General features: G+C 41.7%; 1 protein-coding gene and 1 long non-coding RNA gene across 2 annotated transcripts in view; one reads left to right on the plus strand and one right to left on the minus strand.

Moving 5' to 3' along the window:
* Nucleotides 1-18,207, plus strand: part of LOC134945726 (uncharacterized) — an 889,695-nt gene that overhangs the window by 496,799 nt on the left and 374,689 nt on the right. The window lies entirely within an intron of this gene.
* The window catches only part of LOC134945721 (perforin-1-like), a 31,217-nt gene that overhangs the window by 8,672 nt on the left and 4,338 nt on the right, over nt 1-18,207 (minus strand). Inside the window, exon 2 of the mRNA XM_063935173.1 lies at nt 59-425. Coding sequence (XP_063791243.1) covers nt 59-425 — 367 coding nt within the window. The remainder of the gene's footprint in view (nt 1-58; nt 426-18,207) is intronic.

Consider the following 18,207-nt stretch of genomic DNA (forward strand, 5'->3'; position numbering starts at 1 on the left):
AAATCTCCCCCATAGTCCTTTAGAACAATTCCCATCTCCGGTCCAGCCTAGAACTCACCTGCCAGCTCCTGTCATTGAATGTCTGGTGGAAGCTTTGTCCTTCGGTGGCTTTCTGGCTCAGATCTTTGCACGCGCTGGTTTTGACATTGGCTTCCACCTTGCCGGTGACGGCAGCTGAGGCCTCCAGGCTCAGACAGTCCTTCAGCTCATCCATTGACATGCCATCCATGGTCACTCGGCAGGTCCTGACTGCAGTGACATCTACCGCTCGGCCCCCCACATCTGCCTGCCGGATGTAATGGGTCCCATAATTGCTGATTAGGTGATTATATTGTGCTTTGGTCTTTGTGTCATAGGTGGCTGGCAGCGATTTCAAGGCTTGATAGAAGTGATTGGTCAGCGGAGGTCTGTGCGAGAGGCGGAAGCTGGTAATGGGATGACAGAACAAAGAAGGTGTCAGGAACCATATGCACAATAGATTTTCCCCCGAAGGTTTAATCAGACATGTTAGCCTTCATGGTGGCAGAGTGGTTAGCAATGCTGCCTCACAGCAGAAGGGCCGTGGGTTGCAATCAGATAAGGGTCATATCTGTAAGGATGTTTATTAAGTCCACTTACACTGTCTGAATACATAATATGGACGTCATTCATGGGCTCAGTGATGTAGACTGTGTTGCCTTATAGGTAATTGTCTGCACTTAGTATAATATTAGGGCAATGGATATTGTCTGAATCAAAATATAATTCATTATAAATAGGCGATGTTACCATAGTGGACAGTATACTGGATATATATAGTAAGGAATAGATATGAAATAAGTTTGAATGTATGAGGTAATGTTTAGCTGATTTAAGAGATTAGGTTTGTGTATGTGTTTATATAGATATACTGTATATTTGTGTTTTACAGCAAGATGGTAAAAAATAGTGTAGGGAACAGGTTTATTCTGCTCTAGTCATAAATAAGGCCAGAGAGGTTACAGTAAGATCAAGAGTCATTGTAGAGAAAAGGTATTAGGCCATAAATGATAATAGGTATGTGACAGAGCTCTGTTGGTCATTGGAATTCACAGGTGTGCTTACAGTAGATCAGAATCTACTGGTTTGTCTATTGTCCAGTGAAGGTTAAAAGCTAGGGAGTATAAATTAACTACTATGAAAAGAGATCACATCCATTGATAAAACATTGTGTAACCGACCCCAGGAAAACTTGTCAATACAACAGAACTTTGGATGAAAAGACATTCCAGATTTTACAATACTATACTTGCTTAAGGCAGTGTGGACACCACACTTTTATGACACCATGCCTCCGTGAACAGGACACGACAGCCCAGTTCAATGTTTGTTTTATTACACCTTGGAATCTGACAAACCTATAATTACCTATTCCATTGGAAACTATGAGAATATGATAGTTTGAATTGGTAAAATATGAGATAAAAGGACCAGACTTGTAGTTAGGAGTTAGAAGGAAGAGGGAGAGGGAGAAGAAGAAGGAGAAGGAAGGAAGTCAGTCAGGAGGAGAAGTCACGGAGAACATGCAGAAGGAATGATTCTTGGGATGGCAATCTTTAACTTGCAAGTATAAATATGATAATAATTGAAACTGTTTGTGAAACTTATGTCATGTTGTTTTATGTTATGTAACGAAGGAAGCATATATAATTATAATTAGTATATATATCACTACTGTGTATATCTTATTCTGTACGATTTGATCTGCCTGTAAATAAAGAATCATATAAAAAGAGCGGTAATATTCAAGCTTGAACTCTCTTTAAGGAATCTTAACTTAATAACTTCATAAGTCATATGTATAAGGACTGCATATATGTATCAGCCAATTAGTTTGTAAGCCTGACATAATATATTTGCAGATATATATGATAAATGCATATTAATTGAAATATATCCATATATTAAATACCATATATGATATATTAAATATTAATATTCATAAATATGATTCCATAAATCAATATTGGCGACCACGAATTGGACTTGTTATTACTGAATCTGATTATCTGATTTATAATATTTATGAGGAGTAGCAAATGCTATAAGCTGGCTACCAAATCTGCAGAATCACGGTGGGGATGTATCTATGAAAATTTATTACCATTGTGTAATGTCAATTTTGTATTCTGTATAACCTAGGATAAATGTGTTAGTGCAATATACGTTATTTTAACTAACATAATATCTATTAGGAAGCAGCACCAAAGGCTATAAGCCTGCTGGCAAAATACAAGATCACAGTGGAATAGGTTACAAATGAGAATAAAGAATTTAAAGGCCTAGAATAGAAAATGTGCACAGTGGAAAAGAGTATTTCCAAATAAATGTATAAATGTACCAGGTATTAGAGTTTAACCTTAAGACACCGGTCAATCTTAAGGAGAGGATACCTTCAGTACTAAAAACAAAGAATATATAAATTTAGCATTGAAATGTTAAAAATGCAAAAGTTTTCTGTAGCATTTAGAAAAATGCGCAGAACTGCGGCTCTAGAAGCCAAACAGAAATGTAAAGAAGAATCAGGTTCACGTCTTCGTAAGGCGTGCCTGACCATTAATGCAAAAATGCATTCGTTATTTAAGTCCCTTAAACAGAAAAATAAACAGAAAAAGTTTGGGGCAGAAGCGAAAAGCCTGACAGTTTGTAATCAAATTGTCAAGATCTCTGATGAAGAGATAACATCCAGCAAGCAAGCTGAGATAGAAACACCAAACAGGAATAGTGTTGAGGTATGTGAAACTCTGTACACAGAGTCTACAGGAGTCAGAAATGACTTAATCAGTCAAGATCCTAAAATTAAGGAAAGTTACATGTTGCAGGACTGCATCAATGTGCAGCGCATGGAGTCTGCTATGGTCACACAGACCACCAGCAGAACAGCCTCTGTGGTAAAGGAAGAAAGTAGCAATGTGCCGGATGTGTCTATCATCAGACAGCACATTAATGTAAAGGAGGTAGCAGCAATAGGAGATGTCCCCTATACTGTGTCTAGTAAGGGGGAAGATCATTGTAACTCAGATTATGAGTATTCTGCTGAATACACTCTCAGAGTTCCCAATGTAAATGAAGAATTTGTTATGCCCTTAGGCAAAGGTGAATTGTCAGCAGATTTAAACACTGATAGCAGCAGTACAGTGCACACAGGGGTGGGGAAGTTCCCCATGGTGAAAACTCCCATGGCAACCAGAGTTGCAAACCTTGAAATGTATTCACCTGGAAACATGTTTAAAGGGAAAATCCATGAAATTAATTCAGGAATGCATGTTTACAAACAAAGTTCCCAAACTTATGTAACCCCCACAGAGCACTCAGAGACTTCTAGTGATGGTGCAAATGTTTGCATGCTCTCAGAGAGACCACATGCAGAGTGTCATTCTGCAAACCACACACCAATTAACAATGACAAAAAGGATCACCAGGATGAAAATGTTTTTATGCCCTGGTGCCATAACCATTTTATTACAGGTGTGGAAAGACAGAAAGCCCTGGGACCTGCAATACATATTTGGCAAAGTTTAACAAGTTTCTCTCCCCACAAAAGTAGGTTTTTTCAGAAGCTCCAAGATTCTTCCAAACTAAGGAGCCACACCAAGCAGCAAACGCTATGGTTAAAGACAGTCTGGGACCAGGCTGCATCACAAGGGAGTATGGTCACAAGTGAATACGGTAGTATCATTCCTTTACTTGTTAGATCCAATGAAGCCATTGTTTGCTTTGATGTTCAAACAGCCACAGTTTCCAAATTAAACCTGCATCATATCTGCAGCGACAATTGTGCTGTCATTGACACACAATGTGACAGGAAAGATTGGCACAGGCCAGAAACAATTGTTTGTTTGTTATTCAATCGTTAAAAGACACATTTGTAAATTCTGTACCTGATAACATGCAGCAGATAGGACAGAATGCATAGCAAGCTATGTTAAATCACTGTATAAATATCTGTGATAGTCATTGTATGTATTTTTGTTTGATTCATAGTAATCCTGGCAACCTGTATACAGAATGGTGCAAGACTCCAAAAAGACTCCAATTTACAAGGGAAAAGGTCTTCATTAACCCTTTCATCGCTGCTATCCAGCAAAATCAACATAGCATCCCTAAAGACTGATATATGGACAAATCCTCAAGGAGTTTTCTAGTTTCACAAGAAAGGGGAATGTTTTCATTAACCTTTTCATCACAAGTAATCATTACTTGTCTTTCAAACTACATGTACACTCCCAAAACAGTGTACAGCACATCTCATCACTGTGATTATACAGAACTGTCTCATCCCTTCATATACCTTAATCACATATATGTAAACATTTGTCTGAGATATATTTTATATCATTGCATATATACCTTGTAAATATTTTATGTTTTTTTTATATATTACACAATAGATACTACCTATGCTTCCTTCGTAAAAGCTTCAAAAGTAATTAAATATCTAATACAGGATGGTATACCACGTTATAACAAATTGGGCCGAGATTATTAAGTGGGATGAATAATTCTCTTAATAAAGACTGTCACAAGTCTAAGATAATTATTTGTAGCATAACAGGGTCACTGTATATGCACATGGCTGCATATAAAATAATATTGGATGGAATTAGATATATTTAAAGCCATTCCTAAATGATATTTAATATCTGTTTGAAGCAAAATTATATTCATTTATTGTATTGATAGGATGTTACTATATACACATCAAAAGCATTTTAAATAATTATTAGTCAAAATATAGGTAGGATAGAAAACGCCTTTATATGGGTTAAACTGGTATAAGTTTATGTAAGATTGAGATGTATAAATAGGTACAAGGTAGAATAAGGAGATTTAAGACTGCATGGTAATTTATTCAGTGAGGAAATACAGAACAGAGTAGGTGTACTACTCACAGCCATTTGTGGTACTATTGCCCGAAGACAATTAAGACCTACTATTAACAAGCAAGGAAAGAAAGAAAGAAAGAAAAAAAAAAAAAGACTGTTTCATATATGCCTGTTCTATTCAAAATCACAACCTGTTTGTGCAAAAGCAATATGGACACTGGTCACAACTGCGGCATTGGATAAACGCAAAGGAAACAGAACTGCTAAAGACTGTATAAAGACTATTACTATTACTGAGGGTCGTCACAAGTACTGAATGTTCAAGACACAGCACTCGACGTACACAGCCCTCTGCCTCAAACAGCGAAATGGCAAGCAAAGGAGCAGCTGCTACGAAGAATTCTACTTCTAGTAATGGTGCAAATGTTGCAAACGCAAGGCCATAATGCAAACGCAAGGCATCTCCAATTGCAAGCAAACCACGCAGATGACAGTCTTATCCCAGTAAAATTGCTACATACAAGAACAGCAAAAATGTCCAAACGTACTGATCCAGATACAGAAAAAAGGTCTACAATTGGGCTATGGTATTCCAAATGTCTGTAGAAATTAGTTTTCCTCATGAATACTGAATAAAAACCTCAGTTTTGTCTGCTTTAGTTAAAAAGTAGAATAAGGTTAGGTAAGCTAAGAATTTTTAGAGATTTTTAAAATCATAATGGTTATTATTATTACACTTATGGTATATATTATGGTTACAACGAAAGTTATGTTTGAAGGAATATTTTGAAATGTATTTGGAAGCAATTACGCTAGTTTAATGTGTGGCCAATCAAAAGAATTTCTCATGGCCACAAGGGGGCGACTGTTGCCTTATAGGTAATTGTCTGCACTTAGTATAATATTAGGGCAATGGATATTGTCTGAATCAAAATATAATTCATTATAAATAGGCGATGTTACCATAGTGGACAGTATACTGGATATATATAGTAAGGAATAGATATGAAATAAGTTTGAATGTATGAGGTAATGTTTAGCTGATTTAAGAGATTAGGTTTGTGTATGTGTTTATATAGATATACTGTATATTTGTGTTTTACAGCAAGATGGTAAAAAATAGTGTAGGGAACAGGTTTATTCTGCTCTAGTCATAAATAAGGCCAGAGAGGTTACAGTAAGATCAAGAGTCATTGTAGAGAAAAGGTATTAGGCCATAAATGATAATAGGTATGTGACAGAGCTCTGTTGGTCATTGGAATTCACAGGTGTGCTTACAGTAGATCAGAATCTACTGGTTTGTCTATTGTCCAGTGAAGGTTAAAAGCTAGGGAGTATAAATTAACTACTATGAAAAGAGATCACATCCATTGATAAAACATTGTGTAACCGACCCCAGGAAAACTTGTCAATACAACAGAACTTTGGATGAAAAGACATTCCAGATTTTACAATACTATACTTGCTTAAGGCAGTGTGGACACCACACTTTTATGACACCATGCCTCCGTGAACAGGACACGACAGCCCAGTTCAATGTTTGTTTTATTACACCTTGGAATCTGACAAACCTATAATTACCTATTCCATTGGAAACTATGAGAATATGATAGTTTGAATTGGTAAAATATGAGATAAAAGGACCAGACTTGTAGTTAGGAGTTAGAAGGAAGAGGGAGAGGGAGAAGAAGAAGGAGAAGGAAGGAAGTCAGTCAGGAGGAGAAGTCACGGAGAACATGCAGAAGGAATGATTCTTGGGATGGCAATCTTTAACTTGCAAGTATAAATATGATAATAATTGAAACTGTTTGTGAAACTTATGTCATGTTGTTTTATGTTATGTAACGAAGGAAGCATATATAATTATAATTAGTATATATATCACTACTGTGTATATCTTATTCTGTACGATTTGATCTGCCTGTAAATAAAGAATCATATAAAAAGAGCGGTAATATTCAAGCTTGAACTCTCTTTAAGGAATCTTAACTTAATAACTTCATAAGTCATATGTATAAGGACTGCATATATGTATCAGCCAATTAGTTTGTAAGCCTGACATAATATATTTGCAGATATATATGATAAATGCATATTAATTGAAATATATCCATATATTAAATACCATATATGATATATTAAATATTAATATTCATAAATATGATATATATCTGCAAATATATTATGTCAGGCTTACAAACTAATTGGCTGATACATATATGCAGTCCTTATACATATGACTTATGAAGTTATTAAGTTAAGATTCCTTAAAGAGAGTTCAAGCTTGAATATTACCGCTCTTTTTATATGATTCTTTATTTACAGGCAGATCAAATCGTACAGAATAAGATATACACAGTAGTGATATATATACTAATTATAATTATATATGCTTCCTTCGTTACATAACATAAAACAACATGACATAAGTTTCACAAACAGTTTCAATTATTATCATATTTATACTTGCAAGTTAAAGATTGCCATCCCAAGAATCATTCCTTCTGCATGTTCTCCGTGACTTCTCCTCCTGACTGACTTCCTTCCTTCTCCTTCTTCTTCTCCCTCTCCCTCTTCCTTCTAACTCCTAACTACAAGTCTGGTCCTTTTATCTCATATTTTACCAATTCAAACTATCATATTCTCATAGTTTCCAATGGAATAGGTAATTATAGGTTTGTCAGATTCCAAGGTGTAATAAAACAAACATTGAACTGGGCTGTCGTGTCCTGTTCACGGAGGCATGGTGTCATAAAAGTGTGGTGTCCACACTGCCTTAAGCAAGTATAGTATTGTAAAATCTGGAATGTCTTTTCATCCAAAGTTCTGTTGTATTGACAAGTTTTCCTGGGGTCGGTTACACAATGTTTTATCAATGGATGTGATCTCTTTTCATAGTAGTTAATTTATACTCCCTAGCTTTTAACCTTCACTGGACAATAGACAAACCAGTAGATTCTGATCTACTGTAAGCACACCTGTGAATTCCAATGACCAACAGAGCTCTGTCACATACCTATTATCATTTATGGCCTAATACCTTTTCTCTACAATGACTCTTGATCTTACTGTAACCTCTCTGGCCTTATTTATGACTAGAGCAGAATAAACCTGTTCCCTACACTATTTTTTACCATCTTGCTGTAAAACACAAATATACAGTATATCTATATAAACACATACACAAACCTAATCTCTTAAATCAGCTAAACATTACCTCATACATTCAAACTTATTTCATATCTATTCCTTACTATATGGGGTAGAGACTGACAACTATTTTACGTTCAGCACTGTATAATATGATGGCGCTCTACAAACAAGTTATAAGAATAATATGTTAACATGTGTTGCCCTCAGCAGTAGGTGTGTTGTCTCCTAAAGGGTATACAGGTACATCCAGCCATTACAGCGCAGCCTGGCAGGGGTCATCCTTAGTCCTTCCCTAATTAAAATGTCTGGAAGTCAACCAACGAGTATAAGACATCTAAACACAGTTCAGCCTGGTGGTTGCAACTTTTTTTGCACCAGGCTGAACTTTGCGGCTGTATAGCCAGCCCTGCCCATGGTAGGTCATATGAACATAGCAGTAAAAGGGAGCATTTATTTCTCCGGAAGATTTTGGTATTGCCAAGTGTCCAAAACTGGAAACACAACCAATGGAAGTATAGACCAAAAGGAACATTTTCATGAAAATTATCTCTTGAATCAATAAAGAAATATATTCTAGAATTAGTGATGTGCACCGGAAATTTTTCGGGTTTTGTGTTTTGGTTTTGGGTTCGGTTCCGCGGCCGTGTTTTGGGTTCGAACGCGTTTTGGCAAAACCTCACCGAATTTTTTTTGTCGGATTCGGGTGTGTTTTGGATTCGAATGTTTTTTTCAAAAAACCCTAAAAAACAGCTTAAATCATAGAATTTGGGGGTCATTTTGATCCCAAAGTATTATTAACCTCAATAACCATAATTTCCACTCATTTCCAGTCTATTCTGAACACCTCACACCTCACAATATTATTTTTAGTCCTAAAATTTGCACCGAGGTCGCTGGATGACTAAGCTCAGCGACCCAAGTGGCCGACACAAACACCTGACCCATCTAGGAGTGGCACTGCAGTGTCACGCAGGATGGCCCTTCCAAAAAACACTCCCCAAACAGCACATGACGCAAAGAAAAAAAGAGGCGCAATGAGGTAGCTGTGTGACTAAGCTCAGCGACCCAAGTGGCCGACACAAACACCTTGCCCATCTAGGAGTGGCACTGCAGTGTCACGCAGGATGGCCCTTCCAAAAAACACTCCCCAAACAGCACATGACGCAAAGAAAAAAAGAGGCGCAATGAGGTAGCTGTGTGACTAAGCTCAGCGACCCGAGTGGCCGACACAAACACCTGGCCCATCTAGGAGTGGCACTGCAGTGTCACGCAGGATGGCCCTTCCAAAAAACACTCCCCAAACAGCACACGACGCAAAGAAAAAAAGAGGCGCAATGAGGTAGCTGTGTGACTAAGCTCAGCGACCCTAGTGGCCGACACAAACACCTGGCCCATCTAGGAGTGGCACTGCAGTGTCACGCAGGATGGCCCTTCCAAAAAACACTCCCCAAACAGCACATGACGCAAAGAAAAAAAGAGGCGCAATGAGGTAGCTGTGTGACTAAGCTCAGCGACCCAAGTGGCCGACACAAACACCTTGCCCATCTAGGAGTGGCACTGCAGTGTCACGCAGGATGGCCCTTCCAAAAAACACTCCCCAAACAGCACATGACGCAAAGAAAAAAAGAGGAGCAATGAGGTAGCTGTGTGACTAAGCTCAGCGACCCAAGTGGCCGACACAAACACCTGGCCCATCTAGGAGTGGCACTGCAGTGTCAGGCAGGATGGCCCTTCCAAAAAACACTCCCCAAACAGCACATGACGCAAAGAAAAAAAGAGGCGCAATGAGGTAGCTGTGTGACTAAGCTCAGCGACCCAAGTGGCCGACACAAACACCTGGCCCATCTAAGAGTGGCACTGCAGTGTCACGCAGGATGGCCCTTCCAAAAAATACTCCCCAAACAGCACATGACGCAAAGAAAAATTAAAGAAAAAAGAGGTGCAAGATGGAATTGTCCTTGGGCCCTCCCACCCACCCTTATGTTGTATAAACAGGACATGCACACTTTATCCAACCCATCATTTCAGTGACAGGGTCTGCCACACGACTGTGACTGAAATGACGGGTTGGTTTGGACCCCCACCAAAAAAGAAGCAATTAATCTCTCCTTGCACAAACTGGCTCTACAGAGGCAAGATGTCCACCTCATCATCATCCTCCGATTCATCACCGTGTACATCCCCCTCCTCACAGATTATCAATTCGTCCCCACTGGAATCCACCATCTCAGCTCCCTGTGTACTTTCTGGAGGCAATTGCTGCTGGTGAATGTCTCCACGGAGGAATTGATTATAATTCATTTTAATGAACATCATCTTCTCCACATTTTCTGGAAGTAACCTCGTACGCCAATTGCTGACAAGGTGAGCGGCGGCACTAAACACTCTTTCGGAGTACACACTTGTGGGAGGGCAACTTAGGTAGAATAAAGCCAGTTTCTGCAAGGGCCTCCAAATTGCCTCTTTTTCCTGCCAGTATATGTACGGACTGTCTGACGTGCCTACTTGGATGCGGTCACTCATATAATCCTCCACCATTCTTTCAATGGTGAGAGAATCATATGTAGTGACAGTAGATGACATGTCAGTAATCGTTGGCAGGTCCTTCAGTCCGGACCAGATGTCAGTATCAGCAGTCGCTCCAGACTGCCCTGCATCACCGCCAGCGGGTGGGCTCGGAATTCGTAGCCTTTTCCTCGCACCCCCAATTGCGGGAGAATGTGAAGGAGGAGCTGTTGACCGATCAAGTTCCACTTGACTTGATAATTTTCTCACCAGCAGGTCTTTGAACCCCTGCAGACTTGTGTCTGCCGGAAAGAGAGATACAACGTAGGTTTTAAATCTAGGATCGAGCACGGTGACCAAAATGTAGTGCTCTGATTTCAACAGATTGACCACCCGTGAATCCTGGTTAAGCGAATAAAGGGCTCCATCCACAAGTCCCACATGCCTAGCGGAATCGCTCTGTCTTAGCTCCTCCTTCAATGTCTCCAGCTTCTTCTGCAAAAGCCTGATGAGGGGAATGACCTGACTCAGGCTGGCAGTGTCTGAACTGACTTCACGTGTGGCAAGTTCAAAAGGTTGCAGAACCTTGCACAACGTTGAAATCATTCTCCACTGCGCTTGAGACAGATACATTCCACCTCCTTTGCCTATATCGTGGGCAGATGTATAGGCTTGAATGGCCTTTTGCTGCTCCTCCATCCTCTGAAGCATATAGAGGGTTGAATTCCACCTCGTTACCACTTCTTGCTTCAGATGATGGCAGGGCAGGTTCAGGCGTTTTTGGTGTTGCTCCAGTCTTCTGTACGCGGTGCCTGTACGCCGAAAGTGTCCCGCAATTCTTCTGGCCACCGACAGCATCTCTTGCACGCCCCTGTCGTTTTTTTAAACAATTCTGCACCACCAAATTCAAGGTATGTGCAAAACATGGGACGTGCTGGAATTTGCCCAGATGTAATGCACGCACAATACTGCTGGCGTTGTCCGATGCCACAAATCCACAGGAGAGTCCAATTGGGGTAAGCCATTCTGCGATGATCTTCCTCAGTTGCCGTAAGAGGTTTTCAGCGGTGTGCGTATTCTGGAAAGCGGTGATACAAAGCGTAGCCTGCCTAGGAAAGAGTTGGCGTTTGCGAGATGCTGCTACTGGTGCCGCCGCTGCTGTTCTTGCGGCGGGAGTCAATACATCTACCCAGTGGGCTGTCACAGTCATATAGTCCTGAGTCTGCCCTGCTCCACTTGTCCACATGTCCGTGGTTAAGTGGACATTGGGTACAACTGCATTTTTTAGGACACTGGTGAGTCTTTTTCTGAGGTCTGTGTACATTTTCGGTATCGCCTGCCTAGAGAAATGGAACCTAGATGGTATTTGGTACCGGGGACAAAGTACCTCAATCAAGTCTATAGTTGGCTCTGAAGTAACGATGGATACCGGAACCACGTTTCCCACCGCCCAGGATGCCAAGGACTCAGTTATCCGCTTTGCAGCAGGATGACTGCTGTGATATTTCATCTTCCTCGCAAAGGACTGTTGGACAGTCAATTGCTTGGTGGAAGTAGTAAAAGTGGTCTTACGACTTCCCCTCTGGGATGACCATCTACTCCCAGCAGCAACAACAGCAGCGCCAGCAGCAGTAGGCGTTACACTCAAGGATGCATCGGAGGAATCCCAGGCAGGAGAGGACTCGTCAGAATTGCCAGTGACATGGCCTGCAGGACTATTGGCATTCCTGGGGAAGGAGGATATTGACACTGAGGGAGTTGGTGGGGTGGTTTGCGTGAGCTTGGTTACAAGAGGAAGGGATTTACTGGTCAGTGGACTGCTTCCGCTGTCGCCCAAAGTTTTTGAACTTGTCACTGACTTATGATGAATGCGCTGCAGGTGACGTATAAGGGAGGATGTTCCGAGGTGGTTAATGTCCTTACCCCTACTTATTACAGCTTGACAAAGGCAACACACGGCTTGACACCTGTAGTCCGCATTTCTGTTGAAATACTTCCACACCGAAGAGCTGATTTTTTTGGTATTTTCACCAGGCATGTCAATGGCCATATTCCTCCCACGGACAACAGGTGTCTCCCCGGGTGCCTGACTTAAACAAACCACCTCACCATCAGAATCCTCCTTGTCAATTTCCTCCCCAGCGCCAGCAACATCCATATCCTCCTCATCCTGGTGTACTTCAACACTGACATCTTCAATCTGACTATCAGGAACTGGACTGCGGGTGCTCCTTCCAGCACTTGCAGGGGGCGTGCAAATGGTGGAAGGCGCATGCTCTTCACGTCCAGTGTTGGGAAGGTCAGGCATCGCAAACAACACAATTGGACTCTCCTTGTGGATTTGTGATTTCGAAGAACGCACAGTTCTTTGCTGTGCTTTTGCCAGCTTAAGTCTTTCCATCCTCATGTGAAGCTGAACCACTAGCCATGAACATAGGCCAGGACCTCAGCCGTTCCTTGCCACTCCGTGTGGTAAATGGCATATTGGCAAGTTTACGCTTCTCCTCCGACGATTTTAATTTAGATTTTTGAGTCCTTTTTTTACTGATCTTTTGTGTTTTGGATTTTACATGCTCTGTACTATGACATTGGGCATCGGCCTTGGCAGACGACGTTGATGGAATTTAATCGTCTCGGCCATGACTAGTGGCAGCAGCTTCAGCACGAGATGAAAGTGGATCTTGATCTTTCCCTATTTTTGGAACATCAACATTTTTGTTCTCCATATTTTAATAGGCACAACTAAAAGGCACCTCAGGTAAACAATGGAGATGGATGGATACTAGTATACTTATGGATGACGAGTGACTGACGACACAGAGGTAGCTACAGCCGTGGACTACCGTACTGCATCTGCTAGTATAGAGATGATAATTAATGATATTAAAAAAATATATATATAACTACTGTAGGTATATATAATATAATGACGGACCTGGTGGACACTGTCAGCAGACTGCTAAACTACTAGTATGAAGAAGATAGGAAAAAAAACCCACCACAGGTAGGTATACAATTATGGACGAGCACTGACGACACAGAGGTAGCTACAGCCGTGGACTACCGTACTGCGTCTGCTAGTATAGATAATATAATAAATATATTACTACTGTAGGTATATAATATAATGACGGACCTGGTGGACACTGTCAGCAGACTGCTAAACTACTAGTATGAAGAAGATAGAAAAAAAACCCCCACCACAGGTAGGTATACAATTATGGACAAGCACTGACGACACAGAGGTAGCTACAGCCATGGACTACCGTACTGCGTCTGCTAGTATAGATAATATAATAAATATATTACTACTGTAGGTATATAATATAATGACGGACCTGGTGGACACTGTCAGCAGACTGCTAAACTACTAGTATGAAGAAGATAGAAAAAAAACCCCCACCACAGGTAGGTATACAATTATGGACAAGCACTGACGACACAGAGGTAGCTACAGCCATGGACTACCGTACTGCGTCTGCTAGTATAGATAATATAATAAATATATTACTACTGTAGGTATATAATATAATGACGGACCTGGTGGACACTGTCAGCAGACTGCTAAACTACTAGTATGAAGAAGATAGAAAAAAAACCCCACCACAGGTAGGTATACAATTATGGACGAGCACTGATGACACAGAGGTAGCTACAGCCGTGGACTACCGTACTGTGTCTGCTAGTATAGAGATGATAATGATATAAAAAATATATATATATCACTACTGTATAATGACGGACCTGCTGGACACAGTCAGCAGACTGCTAAACTAACTAGTACTAGACTAGTATGAATGAAGATAGAAAAAAGAAAACACCACACAGGTAGAGGTATATTATTTACAATATTGGCCGAGCACTAGTAGTCACGACACAGAGGTAGCACTAGCTACAGACGTGGACAACCGTTGTCAGGTCTCTGGGTTTGTCTGTCCCCGGCGGGGGTGCTAGTGGGTCAGTGTTGGTGCAATGTACAAAGCGGGGAGGCAATATGAAAGTCCGGCGCATAAGCGCTGACGTTTATTATACAGGAATCACAGAGTAAATGGCATAGCAGTGAATGACAAACTGAATCCAGGCAATAAAGTAACTGTGATTGGTAATTGAATCCAAAACAACTGAAAAGTCTCTTGCAACAGAAATATAAAGTGACTTGATGCTGAATGTGAATGAAATAAACAGAACTCCAGTAAAACTTGAAAAACACACAGTCTCTGTATAACAAAGTCTTTATGGCCACACTAGGCCCAAGCAGGAGACAGTCTCTATGCAATGAGATGGTATACTTGCAGAGATGCACAGATGGTATGCAATTAGCAGTGCACAGGTAATAATGAATGCAACACCTGAGGAGAGTCTCTTACGGCTTGATGAGCTGGTAACCGGCTATGGATGAAGTCTGAAGAAAACAGGAGAGCTGTAGTGAGATGAGATGACAAGAGGTAACCACGGGGAATCGCTGGAAACAGGAACACAGGAGTCCGGAGAACAAGGCACACTGAATGTGACTCGTTGTCTGAGGCAATGTGAGTGAGCCACGGACTGGGAGTTATACCCGTGGCTCTGCAGTGATTGGTCACTGAACTCTGGGTGGAGACACAGTGCTGGATTGCACACCCGGATCAGCTGAGTGCAGGAGTCATGGCAACGACCTCACAGGCAGGACGCCGGCACACAGCAGAATGTACATAGGACCAGACTCAGAGGTACTCAGCAAGGCGGAAGATGACGCTTGCGGTCCATACACACATGCAGCCGCAACTGGGGCCATGACCTCCGGAGTCCCGCACACCAGCGCGCTGGTAGGTGAGACGTAGCAGGGCGCCGATTACTGACAGTACCCCCTCCTTTATGGGTGGGCACCGAACACCCACGAGGCTTGGCAGGGAAGAGTCTGTGGAAGGCTTGGACCAACCGTGGAGCATGGACATCCGTGGCGTTAACCCAACTTCTCTCTTCAGGACCATATCCAGACCAGTCAATCAGGTATTGCAAATGACCATAACGATGTCGAGAGTCTAAGATCTTTTCCACCTCGTATTCCATGCCCCGATGAGTTTGTACTTTTGGAGCTGCTGGAAGCGTTCTCTGGAAACGATTGAGAATTAGTGGTCTGAGGAGAGAAATATGGAATGAGTTGGGAACTTTCAAAAAAGCAGGCAGTTTTAACTTATAAGCCACTGGGTTAATAACACTTTCCACCGGGAATGGCCCAATAAACCGAGGAGCAAATTTCATTGATGGAACTCTGAGACGGAGATTTCGGGTAGATAACCAGACTTTGTCGCCCGGTTTTAAACTAGGAACTGCTCGTCTCTTTCGATCAGCAAACATTTTATATCGTTGAGAAACTTTTTTAAGAGATACATGAATCTTCTTCCAAATTTGAGCGAACCGCTGAAGAGCAGAAGCAGCCGCAGGTATGTCTATGACGGGTAACTCTTGGAAATCAGGTACTCTAGGATGCTGTCCATAAACTGCGAAAAAAGGAGTTGTATCTGTAGAAGTATGATAACGAAAATTATGAGCAAACTCTGCCCAGGGCAATAATTCTACCCAGTCATCCTGTGAAGAGGAGATATACAGTCTCAAATAGGTCTCAAGCTCTTGATTTACCCTCTCTGTCTGCCCATTTGTTTGAGGGTGATAGGCCGTAGAGAATTTTAGTTTTACTTGTAGCGCAGAACACAGAGCCCTCCAGAACCTGGCCACAAATTGAACACCTCGGTCAGATATAATTTCTGTTGGAAGACCATGTAACCTAAATATTTCATGACAAAACAACTGTGCCAATTTTGGAGCAGAGGGTAACCCCATGAGTGGAATGAAGTGCGCCATTTTTGAAAATCTATCGACTACTACCCAGATGGTGTCATACCCTTTAGATGGAGGGAGATCTGAAATAAAATCCATCGATAGGTGAGACCAAGGGCGCTTGGGAATGGAATTGGGTAACAATTGGCCTGCGGGAGCTTGACGAGAAACTTTATGCTGAGCACATTTGGGACATGAAGCTATAAATTCTTGGATATCTATTTTCATTTGAGGCCACCAAACGTTTGGGACAGGAACTTGAAAGTCTTGAGAACCCCAGGGTGACCATTAAATTTGGACGTATGAGCCCAGGACAGGAGATTTGAACGAAGCTCTGGAGAGACAAACATCTTGCCTGGAGGTGGAACTTGCGACACCCCTGTAGCTGCGAAAACCACAGGATTTAATACTGGTCGAGCAGCCTGTTCGGAAGATTCCTCATTTGAGCTCATAGAGCGAGACAAAGCATCTGCTTTAACGTTTTGTGAGCCAGGCCTAAACATTAACTTAAAGTCAAAACGGGAAAAGAATAGGGCCCACCTTGCTTGCCGAGGATTCAGGCACTGCGCAGCTTTCAGGTAAAGAAGGTTTTTGTGATCCGTGTAGATGGTAATAGGAAATCTCGTACCCTCCAGCAAATACCTCCATTCTTCAAGGGCCAATTTGATTGCCAACAGCTCCTGGTCACCGATGGTATAGTTAATTTCAGCGGGTGAGAACCTACGAGACAAAAACCCACAGGGGTGAGTCTTACCATCAGCGCCCACCTGGGACAGGACTGCGCCCACGCCAACCGTTGAGGCATCTACTTCCAGGATGAAGGCCTTATTGACATCCGGCTGTTGTAACACAGGAGCTGAAATAAAAGCTTGTTTTATTTTATGAAAAGCAGACAGTGCAGCGTCAGACCATTGGGAAGGATTTCCCCCTTTCCGGGTAAGGCAGGTGATTGGAGCTATTAACGTAGAGAAGCCTTTAATAAACTTTCTGTAGTAATTAGCAAAGCCTATGAAACGTTGAACTGACTTGAGTGTTGTTGGAAGAGCCCAGCTCTCTATAGCTTCCAGTTTAGCTGGGTCCATTTGAAGATCTGTTCCGGAAATAATGTATCCCAAGAAAGGTATTGAAGAAGCTTCAAATATGCATTTGGACAGCTTGCCATACAGATGATTCTGTCGAAGACGTCGAAGAACCTCTTTTACTTGTTGGCGATGAGAAACTAAATCACGAGAGAATATCAAGATGTCATCGAGGTAAACTACCACACATTTATACAGGAGATCTCTGAATATTTCGTTGACAAAGTTTTGAAACACGGCCGGGGCGTTACTCAAGCCGAAGGGCATCACTAGATATTCATAATGGCCGTCACGAGTATTGAAGGCGGTTTTCCACTCATCACCACTTCGAATCCTGATAAGATTATAAGCCCCGCGAAGATCCAGTTTCGTGAAGATGGACGCACCTCTTACTCTGTCGAACAACTCCGTGATGAGAGGTAACGGGTAGCTATTTTTAATCGTGATGTCATTTAAACCCCTATAATCGATACAGGGACGAAGTCCTCCATCTTTCTTCTTGACGAAGAAGAATCCAGCACCAGCTGGGGAAGAGGATGGACGGATGAATCCTTTCTGTAAATTTTCTTTAATGTATACACTCATTGCTTGGGTCTCTGGAACTGAAAGAGGGTATGTACGCCCTCTAGGCGGCTTGCTCCCTGGAACCAAATCAATGGGACAATCCCACTCTCGATGGGGAGGCAAGACATCAGCTGCTTTCTCACTGAAGACGTCAGTGAATTCCTGATAGGCCTCCGGAAGGCCAGACTGAGACTTTATACTTGAAGACTTGATTGGAAATACTTGAGCCAGACATGACTGATGAC

The sequence above is a fragment of the Pseudophryne corroboree genome, chromosome 7 (assembly GCF_028390025.1).
Source record: "Pseudophryne corroboree isolate aPseCor3 chromosome 7, aPseCor3.hap2, whole genome shotgun sequence".
Taxonomy (NCBI): domain Eukaryota; kingdom Metazoa; phylum Chordata; class Amphibia; order Anura; family Myobatrachidae; genus Pseudophryne; species Pseudophryne corroboree.